Raw genomic sequence first — 14,626 nt, forward strand, 5'->3', positions numbered from 1 at the left:
GGTCTAGCTCTTCCCCTTGGTTGGGTGGTCTGTAGTAGACCCCCACCGTTAAGTCTCTTTCACCTCAACTGCCTTGTATTCTACCCCAGAGCACTTCAGTGTTCCCCTCCTCTGACTCTGTGCTACTTGATGAGGATGTGTATTCCTTCTTAATGTAGAGCGCCACACCCCCGCCTTTCCTCCCTGTCCTGTCCCTCCTGTACAGCCTATAGCCCTTGATATTCACCGCCCAGTCATGCGTTGGGTCCCACCACGTTTCGGTGAGCCCCACTATGTCTGGGTTGGTGTCAGCTAGCAGGAGGGTAAGTTCCTCCTGCTTGTTTCCCATACTATGAGCATTTGTGTAGAGGCATTTGAGGCCTCCTGTGGATGTGTGCACTGGCCCCCTAATCTCAGCATTGCCCTGGCCCCTGTTGCTTACATGAGTATATGTTCCGCTTGTCCATCTAGGTTGGGCTGTACTTGTAGGTGCTGCTTGGTTTAGCAGTCCAAGGCTTCCTCTGCCCTTGTCTTCCCCTTCATCAAGGTCTGTTGGTAAAAGGTTGGTCTTCTACATGGCAATGAAGTATGCCTCCATGTTTAGCTCTCAGTTTAGGAGCATGAATAAGTAGGTCCTGTTTAAATTGATCCCTTTTGGAGTAGGTTAGCTGAAAAAGGTAGTTTAATTTTTTCTGAAGTTCTCCTACATAGTTATGTTGCACAGTTGGAACTGTGAGTGTTGGTCAGAGTGTTCCAAGAGATGAGTCCTCCCAGGAATGTTGTTAAGTTACTTGCACATGCTTAATGTAGCAGGGTACACCTCCAGTGTTGGCCATGATATCCCTTGGTGTGTGAAGTACCCCTACCTCATATAGTCTCGCCTGGTCTCCCCAAGCTACAACCTAACTTTATCTGCCACACTTTATTATAAAGTTAGGGAGACAGTCCTTTGGGGCTCAGGTGAGCCTCTAGGTGTCTCTTCCTTCCAGTGCCACTCTCTTTTTCTACTTTCAGTAATGATAGACTTTTGATAGGCCCAAGCCTGTCATTCTCTGGGCCTGCACCCTACTCGCATAGCAAGCCTGTGCCCCAGTGCTACCAGTTGTGGCCTGACCCTAATTGTGCATTAGAAACATCAATCATAACCTCCAGCCTCCCCCATCACCATACCTATGCCTAGTTGGTGTTACTCAGTTTTCATTCATTGAGTCTTCTGGCTCAGATACTCATTTCTGCCTAATCAGGCTCCAGCCTCTATTCAGGCTTCAGCCCCCTCAGCCTTATCCCTCTTTCTCTGGTTGTGGCCTTCACCCTTAGCCTACTGGCTCTGGCTTCATCTCCTCAGCCTCCTCCATACCCCTGCCCTGTGCAGGACTCCAGCCAGCGAGTGCCCAGGCACCCTGCTGTGTGGCCTCCAAACACCCCATATAGCCAACACCAAGCCACCAATGGTTACTCAATACACACCTTGTTCTGAGGCACAGGGGAGTTGTGGGAGTGTTACCAGCTGGCCTCCTGCCTGCTGTCACTCTTGGTGTTCAGGCTCCTTGGGTGTGTGTGTGTTCTCCCTGAGGATGTTGTCCAATATGAAGTCCAAAGGAGGACAAGCAATATGAAGAACAAATGGTGGGAAGACAAGGCTAAGGAGATGTGACATCTCGCTGAAATCCACAATATGCGCAGTTTCTTCAGTGCCACCAATGCCATCTATGGTCCAAGCACTCAGAGACCAATTCCCTTGAGACCTAAGGATAGAGGAGACCTGGTCAAGGAAAGGGGAGTCATCACGCCATGCTGGGGAGCCATGCTTGGAAGGAGTATTTTGAAAACCTTCTCAGTTGAGACTATACTGTTGATGAGTGTTCTCAAGTCCATCCTGCAACACCCAGTCAGAGATAAACTCAAAATCCCTCCAACCCTTGATGACGTGAGGAGTGCCATCAAGCAGATGAAGAATAACAAGGCATCTAGAGTGGATGGAATCCCCGCTGAAATCTTCAAATAGGGAGGAAAGGATCTCACATCACAGTTCCATGCCCTTATCTTAAGGAACTGTAATGAAGAGGAAATCTCAGATGACCTCAGGGATGCCATAATTGTGACAGTCTTCAAAAAAGAAGACAAGTCTGACTATGAAAACTACAGAGGTATCACCTTGTTGTCCACTGCAGGAAAGATCATTGTTAGAACCCTCCTGAGCCATCTCCTTCTACATCCTGAACAGCTCCTCCTGGAATCTCAGTATGGATTTAGGGCATCAATAGGCACAACTGACATGATCCTCACAGCTCACCACCTGCAGGAGAAATGCTGCAAACAATAGGAAGAACTCTACATGGCCTTCTTTGACTTCACAGAAGCTTTCAACTCTGTCAGCCGAGAACTGTTGCAGAGGATCCTTCTGAAATATGGATGCCCACTGAAATTTGTCACCGTTCTCTGCCTTAATGAGAGTTAAGCAAGGCTGTATTGAAGCAAGGAAGCAGACGTTCAGGCAATCCTCAGTGTCTTTACCAAAGTATGTAAGAAAATAGAACTGATGCTAAACATTCGGTCTTCCACCAACAAGCTCCTAATGAACAGTCCCCAGCTCCAGTAATCCAGATCCACAATGAGACTGGAAAACATTGAGTATTTCCCATACCTCAAAAGCTTTCTCTCTCAGAAGGCTGATATCAATGAAAAAATCCAACATAGTTTCAAATGTGCAAATACAGACTTTGGATGCCTGAAGAAATGGGTGTTCGAAGATTCCAACATCAGATCCAAAACTTACCTCATGTTTTATCAAGCAGTTGTGATCCCCACCTTGCTGTACAGAGCTGTGACATAGCCCATGTACAGGAAACTTCTAAAAGTTGTTGAAGAACCGTCACACTGCCTATGGAAGATCATGTGAATCCAGTGGGAAGACAGATACACCAATGTTAGTGTCCTTCTGCAAGCAAACACCATGAGTATATAGGTGATAATCATCTGCCACCAGCTTCATTGGGCTGGTTATGTCATCTGAATGTCTGACTCCAGGCTCTTGAAGCAAATTTTATTCTCCCAGCTCAGAGGAGGGCAGAGAAAACTCTTCAGGGATGTTCTCAAGGTCAACTTAAAAAAATGCAACATCAGTGTCAACTCATGGGAGACTGTCATCAAGGACTGCCCCACATGGAGGAAGCATCTGCTGCAGGGACCTCAGTACTTTGGAACTTCACAACAATAACAGGAAAAGCAGAAGTGGCAGAAACAGCATGTCATGAACCAAATCAAGAATCCAGCACCACCCACCGCACATAGAAACACATATCTGAGCTTCAGTAGAGTCTGTTGATCCTGGATAGGCCTCATCAGCCATCTTCAGACACAGAGATAAGACAATCACGGAAGACAATCATCCTCAACTGGGAGGTATTGCTGAAAAAGACCAGCAAGTTCTAACTTTTTACTCAATCCATTCAACCAGTTTCTTACTTTAAATCATTATTTTTGTTCACTCAAGTCTTTTTCCAGGTCATCCAGCAGTCAATTAAGCCTGCTACTCCCAAGGTCCTTTGCAGTGCCTTAGTTTAACTATAGCTCAGCATCACTACAGCCTAGCATAACTGAAACTCCTACACTCCCAACTAAAACCTCTAGCTGTTATGGGTCAATAAGGAGAAACCAAAATATATCCTGCTGGGTGAACTAAAATAGCTCACAAAACCTTTAATCCATCCAGGCACACTCATCCTGCTGCTCCTGGAGCTCCCCTCCCCTTGGGCCTGAGCTTACCCACTCTGCAAGGAAGTTGCTTATTCCCTGACACGGTTACTACTTTCCTAGAGTCAGTGTATATGCTGGCCCAGCTCCTCCCCTGCTGGTCAACTGATTCCTAATTCACAACTCTGGCACAGGTGTTTTCCATGATCGCTTTTTAGCCTGGTTTGCTTCTGGCTACAGAGGCAAGCCCACACCTGGATCATAGCTTTCATAGACATTAGGGCTGGAAGGGACCTCGGAAGATCATTGAGTCCAGGCCCCTGTCGCAGGAGCAGGAAGTCAGCTGGGGCCGAAGGATCCCAGCAAGATAAACGTCCAAATATCTCTTAAAGGAGTCCAGAGGAGGTGCTTGCACAACCTCTGGCAGCAGTGTCTTCCCCATCAGCAGCCTCTGCAGCAGTTAAGAGTCTGGAGTCTAGTCATAATCCAGAGTTTAGTCGTAGCCTGGAGCTCCAGTTTCGTGCAGCCTCTGATTAGGTACTTTGTCTCCCATAGCAGCTGGGGCACTACCACCACAGTTTTTCTTTCTTCCTCCACTGATCAGGATTCTTTTCTCTACAGGGTCTAAGGCTAAGTCTCTCACCCTGTTGTGTAGCATCATTCCCCTACCTAAATCCTTGCCCCTCTGGGCCACAAAGTGGCCACTTTGTTTTCTTCTGCCTATCAGAACAGGGATTGGTTCCCCTTAAAAAGATGTTACTGAGCAATACAGGCACATAAGTCTATAGGATGGGAGGTGGGAGTTGGAGATCATCTGGGCACACTCATTGGCAATATGTCGGGGGGGCATGAGCCCGATATTTCTGTGCTGACAGTGGGGCACAGGGCTGCAGTCTGACCAGACCAGCACTAGCCAGAAGCCACCTCTGGCCCAACAGGCAGGACCCAATATGGGAGGGCAGAGTAGGGCAGGGAGACTCAGTGCTGCCGCTGCCACCAGGAACTGCATGCCAGCTATGTCATCATGGATGCCAAAGTGGGGTGCCCCCTGCCCTCCCAGGAGTGGTGGCAGCATGGGGTTGTGCCCTCCCACTGTGTCAGCAGCATAGGCGACGCATAAGTGCCAACACTGGCAGTGGGACACAACTATGCGTCACCACCCCTGCCATCCCTGGGCAGGCAGGGGGCACCTCACCTTGGCAGCTATAGTGTGGCTGGAGCAGGGCTCCCAGTGGTGGTTGCAGCAGTGGCAGGTGTGCTCACCCTGCTCTGCTCTCCCACATCATGTTCCACCACTGGGCTGAGATGTCTCCTGCCCTATACCAATCTGGCTAGGCTGCAGCCCCATGCCCTGCTGCTGGCACAGAAATCTGAGGGAGCACATGCCTCCTAACCCCGCCCCCCATGCATCGCCAATGAACAGTGGTATGGAGAACTGCCCCGCCGTGTTGATATGGGCAGGCCAGAGATTGGTGCACAGCCCTAATGGCATGAGGCCAGTCAAGACCATCAGGAGCCAAGCTCTGGTGAGTTTGGATGAGCCCTGTACCATCAGGGAAGCCATCCAAGGACCTTCTGATGGGACAAGAGTGGTCCATACATGCCAGAGCTTAGTGTACAGTCCTGATGGTGCACAGCCAATCTAAGCCATAAGGGGCGAAGCTCTGGTGAATCCAGACCAACCCTACATCATCAGGGAAAGGGCCAGGTTCTGGAAAGCCCCACATGTCCACCCCTACCCCACATACTTCGGGGCTGGAACCAGGGGGCAGCTGGGTTCCCCCTCTGCCACCTCTGGGTCATACTGCTGGGTGGGGGGGAGGTGGCAGCCTGGAGGAAGAGCTGGCAGGGCAGGCAAGGGCAAGGCAGGGGGGTGTGGGTGACACTACCAGGACTGGTGGGGGGGCTGCAGGGAGAGCCAACAGGGCTGATTAGGGACAGGGCAGGGCAGGGGTGTGTGGGATAGCAGCTTGGGGCAGCGGTTGGGTAGCAAATCGGGGTAGGCAGAGATTTTGGGTCCAGAGTGAGGGGCACTTTCATATCAGGGCTGCTCAGCGCCACAAAGCAGTGAGGGGGACAGCTGCAGCTGGGCTCATGTCCTGGTAAGCAAAGGGGGCAGGGACAGCTTTGATTTTCCATGATAAAAAGAACAAAATCAAACACCAAGATATATAGGTATTATAATTTATTTTATTATGATGATTGAGGCACTGGTAGGTTTCCAAATTGCTTTAAGATTGTAAATATATCACTAAAACATTGTGTTCAACTGATACCTACACACACACACACACACACACACACAAATATATATAGTGGCATTTCATTTTAATCTCAGAAAAACACGGATGTTGCATTCTTTTAAATCAGAGAACTTTGTGTTTTTTAACAGAGAAAACAAGGATCCTTGGTTATCTGTGTTTCTACTAAGTGCCTACATTTAAATATGGCTGTTAGCAAATAAACAGAATTTAACAATTAAAAATTGCTAATAGTTACTTCCAGATATATTTTTCTTCAAATAAATGTTTATGTTCTACCTCTTTATAAAAGTAAAAACTCATTCTTGCAGCCCTTCAACTGATGTGAATGGGGTCAGGATTTGGTTCAGGCCATACATGTGTAAAGCTGTTCAAAACTATATCTTGGATTTAAAAACACATTTTGAGGTATACTGAAAAACTTACTTTTCAGAAAACTTCCCAACCTTAACTAGATAGATTTCTTTATTACTTCTATTACACATTTTAATTATGCACATTTTAGATCTGTTTAGATCTGTTTAGATTAGGTACATTTTGGAACTGTCTATCTATAACAGGAAATATTTCTCAGAGATTACCTTGAAGTAAAACAAGAGGAAAATTAAGTCCAAGTTAGTGCAAGTTCTCATAAGACATCTTTTCATATTTAGATCTCCACCTACAAAACTACTTTGAATCTATCTTTGTATGCATTTGAGGGCTATAGCCTTTTCTGTGAATTAAGGCAGTGAAAGTTTGACCTACAGCTATTATTCTGGCTGCAGGAGAGAGAAAGAAATATCTACAGATGCAGAAATGGTGCATGTCCTGTTTGGGGCAGATGCAATTGTTGCTGGACACTTTCTACTCTTCAGATGTAAGTGGGTGTGCAAGCAAGTCAACTATGCCTCTGAAATTCTCTTTTCCAGAGCTGCTTCAAGCATCCCTGTACCCAAGTCTGCCCCAGATTAGAAAATTACATAAAGAGGACTGCTCCCAGTTTTTCTTAACACATTTATCCCAGCTACATGTGTAGTTCTTCCCTACACTTGGCCCCAAAAGCACCTACCTCAATCAAATTCTTCATTACTATCTTATTTGGCTGTATATGATTGACATCTACCCATATTCACTCCAAAGGGCAAAATGGAGATAATGTAGCTCAGTGGTTCTCAACCTTTTTTCATTTGTGGACCCTTAATAAATGTCAAATGGAGGTGCAGACCCCTTTGAATTTTAAACTTGGGTATTCACATGCATTTAATTGATCATAGTCATTTTTGCTAACCCCTTAGACATAGTCTGTAGACCCCCAGGGGTCCATAGACCACAGGTTGAAAACCACTGATGTAGCTTTTTGCTGTCAATTCCTATTCTTACTTAATTTAATTCAGACTCTATCGATTCACAGTAAATTACTTACGGAGTTAGAGTTTGGTTTTATTTGCCCTGTCTGTAAAAGGGTAATAACAATACCGATCGGGTTTTTTTTTTTAAATTGCACTATAAAGGGCTAAGTGGATTTTCTTATTATTATTGTTTTGGATGTATATATCAGACTCTTAGGCAGCTGGCCTTCAGCCATCCTGTTATCCTGATGCTAAAGGAGGAAAGTTGTAAATAACTGTGCCTGTAAATTACTTGTCCTTATATATTGTTTTACTGTAACATTTTTGTCTTCACTTTAAATTAAAGAATAATACTTAACATTATATTTTTCTATTGTAGTTATTTGGATGGAAACCAATTTACCCTTGTTCCCAAAGAACTGTCTAACTACAAGCATTTGACACTTATGTAAGTAGCTTTAGAGCATCTTTCAATACTGGTTGATCAAAAAACTACTCTTCCATTTAATGTAATAGTTACAAGAAAAACATAAAATGTAGTGGACCTTTTAGCAAGTATAACTCCAAGGCATGTTTTATAAATGGGGATATTTTTATGCTGCTGATCACAGCACACTTCATTGCAAAGTAAATAGGCAGGTACTACAGTAAACCCAAAAGGGAATTCAGAACCTCACGAAATGTGCATTAGAGTAACTAATAGCTTACTATACAGATATGCGGTTACCTTCCACCGAGGCACTGAAATGATTTCAATTATAGAGAAAATATTCTACTGTTTGTATGAAACAAGAACAGTACATCCATTTAATATAGCCCCACATGATCAATGGTTTAATGCTTGGAGAAGAAAGCTTAGTTAAAACTTTTCATGGTTATTTCCAGCTCTGCTGCTGACTCACTGAGTGATTTTGACCAAGTCACTAACCTCTCTAGGCATCAGCTAATTCAGAAAACAGAGCAGATACTATTTAGGTGCCTCAGAAGGGTTTTGCAAGAGAGAGACAGGTTTTCAGCTAGTGTAAAATATTATAGACCTATTGACTTAAGTAGAGCTGTAACAGTTTACACCAACTTGGCATCTACCCCATATTTTTAAAGCAAGTTTAGGCTTAAATACAGTCAGACATTAAAACTTGGGGAGGATTTAGAGCTGTCTATCAAGACAATTGAAATGGTTTTCCATCTACATTGCAGTGCGTTTCACTTTTTCAAATGTAGAAAAAGAGACCTTTTTTCCCCCCACAGACTTTCCAAACCCTGTCAAAATAAATTATCGCATTCTCAAATATATGCACTGGAGACCTACAGAATTTGTGAATTTGTTCCATGAATGAGATAGGAGACCTACTTGCAGCATATAGCCCTGCAAGGGCCATAGTTTTTCATGCCATAAAACTTCTCTTGTGTCATGAACTTATGAAGTTGTGATCACTTGCAGTAGTGATGCCCCACTCTTCATTATGAAGGCTTCCAGCCAAAGCATAAATAGTGATGAATGTTTATAAAATAAATACAGATTTCAGTATCAGAATAATGGCGTTAGTCATAAAGGTCTGTATTTTAATAAATAATTTTGACTGATTACAAATACAAAGCACAAACATAAAAAGTTCAGTAAATAAAGTTTTAATACATTAGTCATACAGGATTCTAGTAGATGATTCCAAAGGTGGCACACAGAGTATTATTATGTTTTTAACAAATTCCTTTGCTGTTAAAGAGTATCTCTAAGTTCCTTTTTTTTCCTCACATGCATTATAAAAGAACCAAATTATTTAGGTAATCTTAGTTCATAGACCTGTGTCAAATTTATTTTTAACCTAGATAAAAATTATCATACAATCTTTATCACATTATCATTTCACCAATGCCTTTGAGGGAGGCATGAGTTATTTCTGCCAATTTGATATACAGTTAAGGTGCACAAGGCCAAGGGCCCTGGCAGACAGTACATTTATGGCACAATTAACATGTTAAAACTTAAGAAAAACAGTATTTTCAGAAAGTAGAACTAATTCAAGTTTCCCTTCAGCATATTTTTTTCCAAACTTTCTTTATACCAAGCACCATCCTCTTCAAACCTAAGCCTTACATTTAAAGCCAAAAGGACCTTAATCATTAGCTGTTTAGCAACCAGAAGAACTTAAATTGTTCCTCCCACATACAAACTGAAGATTTTTCACTTTACAAATACAACAGACACAGCCACAAGTTGGGGGACATAACACCTTGTTGAACATAGTGATAGGGGGGAAGATTGTTAACTTTTTTGTGGTTTCCTCTACGTTTTAGAGCAGAATACACATTAGATGTCAAGTAATACTTACACAGATGTAATTAGAGAGATGGCTAGAAGGATCCACATTTCAAAACATCTCAGATCTTCATTCACAAGACTAATATTAGGTTCACTGCTGAACTATATGTAGGATCCTACTTGAGTAGCATGATGGACACTTGTATATGAATTAGAAGACTGCATTGCTTTGCTTTTTTTCCTTTGTTGAAATGAGAGTGCTTTCCATTTTGCAGAGTAAAACGCTTGGCTTGTATGTGGCATGTGACAATAAAACATGTTTTAAACATTGATATCTATAACAATACTACCTCTACTAATAAAAAAGGTAATTTCAGATCTAAAGTATGGTGTTTCAGGATTTGTGCAATCACAAGGACTGAACTTGTGAATTTATTTTTTGTAGAGATTTAAGTAACAACAGAATCAGCACTCTTTCTAATCAGAGCTTCAGCAACATGACTCAGCTGCTCACCTTGTAAGTTTAAATATATAACAATGAATGTTTGAAAAGATTACTGTGTTCATTGTCTTGAAAAGAAAAAGCAACCAGTTGACATTAAAACTTGCTTGGTTTGTAGGCTGTAAATTAACTGTTCTCTAACTGGGTGTAATTTCAAAAGATGCTCTACATTGTGTGTAGTTTTTGTGTTACTTGCTTACAGTATATTCTATGCTTTCAGAATTCTTAGTTACAACCGTCTGCGGTGTATCCCTGCACGGACATTTGATGGGTTGAAGTCGCTTAGGTTGTTGTAAGTAGTGTGAGGTTTTTTGTTTGTTTCTTTGTTTGATGTTTTCTGTTTTTGTTTTTGGGTTTGTTTGTTTTTTTGTTAAACTCCTTCTCATGTGCAGACTGAAAAACCCATGGGGAACTAGTATCTTTTGAAACTTTTTGATTAGTCATCAAAAATGTTGTGCTTAATGTTTTTTTGAAAACTTTAAGCGCATCAATTTTAGCTTGTGGATTGTTGCTGGCATTCCCTCAATGAAGAAGTGTGCCTGGGCAGGTGAATCTCAAGGTGATCAAGTAGCATAAACCTTATAAATTACAGAACTAGTTTTACCTAGGCAGGGCTGGTTATTCAGAAATTAATTATATTTGCTTGGGTTGCATATTAGAAATGCCTGCCACAAGGGAAGTTGAAGCTTGTTTATATTACAAGAATTAAGGGGTGGGAGTGGGGGATGACCTAAAGAGTTTGCCTCACTTGTAAGAAAAAATTATCTGCCTCTTTTTCCTGAAATAACCTGTCTCCATATCATAGATCATAGAGAAATAGGGCTGGAAGGGACCTCCAGAGGTCATCTAGTCCAACCCCCTGCCTGAGACAGGATCAGCCCTATCTAAAGCATCCTATACAATACATAATCTAAGCTCTACAAAAGACTAATATCACCTCCAGTACAACACAGACCTAACACCCTAGCCTGCCACAGGTAAAGCAGGGGAACCACAATAGCTAACATCCTGCTTCTATAAAATGTTGTCAATATATGCCCAAGAGATCCTGGGGAGAGGGCCATGTCCCCTGCTATAGAGCAAGTAAAAAAATCCCACAATCCATTCCAGTCTGACCCTGGGGTAAAATTCCTTCCTGACCCCAAATATGGCAATCAGCCTGACCCCAAGAGGACTGTCTAGCCAGGAGCATCTGGCTTTGGTTCCAGCAGGAGCATTAGCACATCCCAGTCAAAGTCCCCAGCCTTGGCTGTAGCCAATAACCAGTGCCTCTGAGGAAGCCTTAAAACACCCTGAAACATGTTGGAGAAAGGGTGGGTTGGAGGCAACTAGCAAAGCCCAGTAGCATGGGAAATACCCACAGTAGAACACACATAAAACTGTGTCTAGATCATCCCCAACCAGTGGCTCTCCAACTTCTTCTTGAACACTGTGACGGTGAGTCCAACAATTCCCTTCTCTTCTAATGCCTTGCTATTCTAACAGTGAAGAAGTTTTTTTTCTGGATATCCAATCTAAATTTACTTTGCTGCAACTTCAAGCCATTTGTCTCTGTCCTCCTCTGTGCAGCAAGCGAGAAAAGGCACTTTCCCTCTTCTTTATGGAAGCCCTTCAAGTATTTGAAGCCTATCATGTCCCCTTTTAACCACCTTTTCTACAAGCTGAGAATGCCTAGTTCTTTCCGCATCCCCTCATATGACTTGCTTTCCAATCACTTTATTGTTTTTGTTGTCCATCTCTGGACCCTCTAATTTATCCATGTCCTATTTAAAATGTGGAACCCAGAACTGCATACAGTACTCCAGATGAGGCCTAGGCAGGTGCCAAGTAGAGAGGCACTGTCACTTTTCATGTCTTGCACCTAATGCTTCTGCATCTCAAAACTGCATTTGTCTTGTATACAGATGCATCACACTGCAGGCTCATATTGAGTAACACCTTGCATTTGTCTGTATTGAACTTCATTCTCTTAGCTCTAGCCTAGCTTTCTAAGATCCTCCTGAATTGTGCTCATAACCTCCAACATGTCTGCAGTCCTTCCCAGTTTCATGTCTGCAAAAGCTTACTCAAGAAGCTTTCTATGTCAGCATCAAAATCTTTAATAAACACATGGAACAGCACCAGGCCTAGGATAGATCACTTTTGGGACTCCTCTCAAATCCTGAGGTGCACTGATATATCAGTTCTTATTGTATTGGCATTGATAAGATGAAAATTGACATTATCAGCAATCAGCTTTTTTTGGCTGATGTAGCCAATAATGTCACTGATTAAATGCCATATCCATGGATACAGCTGCAGCATGCACGCGGCCAGGAGTGAAGCTCAGCAGCTTGAAGAGCAGTGTTTGGCTGGGGAAGGGAAGGGGAATGGGGGTTCAGATCAAGGTCCGGAAGCTCCTGCCACTGCGCACACCTCTGGGGGAGGCATGGGGAGCATGTTCCCCCTGGATTTGTGTGCGGGGCAAGGGCAGGCTGGGGCTGGGGGCTGTGCTGACCTCTTCCCGGCAGGAGGGCTGGGCTGGGGCTGTGGTTGGGGCAGGTGGCAGCAGCACTGGGGGTGGGGGGGAGTTACGGAGTGGGCTACAGCCACCCCAAAACTCACCATATCCCTTTATAGACCCCCCTCCCAGTGCCTCCACTGCCACCAGCATAGCCCCAGCAAGGCCCTCCCCACTAGGAAGAGGCCGGCACAGCCCTTGGCCCCAGCCCACAGTGGGCAGCCTGTTCTAACCCTGTGCACAAATCCAGGGGACACATGCCCCCCGTGCCTCCCCCAGGGGTGTGCGCAATGCTGGGAGCTCTCTCTGGACAAGCATGGGCTGCATATTGACAAATGGATCAGTGTCGGCCAATATGGTTAATAATCAGCCAAAAAAATTCTTTCTCAGTGCACCCCCAACTCAGAACCTCCTGCTATTCTGACATGGACCCATTGATAATTACCCTTTGCCTGCAGCTGTTGAGCCAGTTATCCACCTTGTAGTAATTTTATCTAGCCCACATTTCTCCAATTTCTTTATGAGAAGGTTCTGTGGGACCTTATCAAAAGCCTTGCTGAAGTTCAGATATACCATATCAACAGCATTACCTTCATCCACCCAAGTAGTTACTTTGTCAAAGGAGAACAAGGTAGAATCTGGAATGAGCTTCCCAGGGAGGTGATGCACTCTCCTATCTTGGGGGTCTTCAAGAGGAGACTGGACAAGCACCTAGCTGGGGTCGTCTGACCCCAGCGCTCTTTCCTGCCCAGGGCAGAGGGTCAGACTCGATGACCTACTGAGGTACCTTCCGACCCGAACATCTATGAATCTATATGAAGTTCGATGAGCTGTAGTCCAGGTACCCCCGTCACTGTTTTTTTGCGCAGCTGTGCTGATACATCAGACACAGGAGTCTGCTGGATCTCAGTCAAGTCTGTTCAAATGCACTGGAATTCCAGTGCTTCAGAGCAGCCTCCGTGTTGTGGGATGGGGTCCCCAGGGATGGCTGTGATGCCGCTAGGGCTCCGTGTCCATGTCAGTCTTGCCCAACAAGCACCCTTTTCCTTGCCTGCCATGTCTTGCTAGTAATTATAATAAATAGGGAGGCTGCCCTTGAGTTTGTGTTTGGACATGATCCTGATGGACCCTACTGAACCCTGTGGGTTCTTGGACCCCTTTTGGGTTCCGCTCAAAATGGATGCCTCACAGGACACCCTCAGCTTTATGGGCTAGATGTGTGGCTCCAAAACCACCCCTTTACCACACCCCAAGCCTCACAGATGATATTTAAACATTATCCCTCTGACGCCTTAGTCTAGTTCAAACTCCTGTCATCACCAGGCTCTCCACAGCCCTGTCTCTGTTCCTGCACTGGCAGTGGGGCTTGCTCACCTTGTTTGCCACTGCACCCCCTGGCACTGTGCCCACTGGTGCTAGGGTCTGCTCATCCCTTTGTCACTGCACCCTCTGGCACTGGAGTCTGCACACTGTAGTGTGCCCCAATGGGGTCTCCACCTTCCCCAATAGCCTTGGCCCAGTCCACCAGTTTATAAATATGCCAAAATATAGCCCCTTGGCTATAACATAATACAAGCAGTTCAGGGTGTGCTCTGTCTCTTTAAAAAACCAGGGCCAGGTAGCCTAGTACCCAAGAAAGGTGGAGACGGGGCCAGGGGCCCACAGCCTTTGAGGGACAAGACCAGAGCCCTAGACGAGCAAGATGAGGGCCAGAGGCCCAAAGCTGAGAAGATTGAGACAAGGGCTGGCACCCAAGTAGCTAAGGTCTGGCACAGTGTGCTGAGGCAAAGGGGCCAGTAAGAGCAGAGGGGCAGGGGCTGAGAAGGCCAGAGCCCCAACAAGGGAAAGTGATGGAATGGTAACACCTGAGGGACATGGGTGTGGCTGTAGGGGAGTGAGGGGCATCATGAGGGCTGAGGAGGCTGTGGGAGAGAGTGAGGGGCACCAGCAGTACCGGGGTGGGGGAGGGCTGTGGGGAGCCTTTAATTTTAATCAAAGAATTTACAATTTTTAATCAGAGAATTTGTGATTTTTAATCACAGAAAACCAGCATATCTGCTTATGACAGTATCTCTTGTTTTCTTTCCTTCTCTATTTGTG

General features: G+C 44.7%; 1 protein-coding gene across 1 annotated transcript in view; it reads left to right on the plus strand.

Annotated features, from left to right (window-relative positions):
• The window catches only part of SLIT2 (slit guidance ligand 2), a 629,104-nt gene that overhangs the window by 532,805 nt on the left and 81,673 nt on the right, over positions 1–14,626 (plus strand). Inside the window, exons 22-24 of the mRNA XM_019526063.1 lie at positions 7,644–7,712; positions 9,970–10,041; positions 10,247–10,318. Of these exons, the coding sequence (XP_019381608.1) occupies positions 7,644–7,712; positions 9,970–10,041; positions 10,247–10,318 (213 nt within the window). The remainder of the gene's footprint in view (positions 1–7,643; positions 7,713–9,969; positions 10,042–10,246; positions 10,319–14,626) is intronic.

The sequence above is a fragment of the Gavialis gangeticus genome, unplaced genomic scaffold, assembly GCF_001723915.1.
Source record: "Gavialis gangeticus isolate Ggan-Ray unplaced genomic scaffold, GavGan_comp1, whole genome shotgun sequence".
Lineage (NCBI taxonomy): Eukaryota > Metazoa > Chordata > Crocodylia > Gavialidae > Gavialis > Gavialis gangeticus.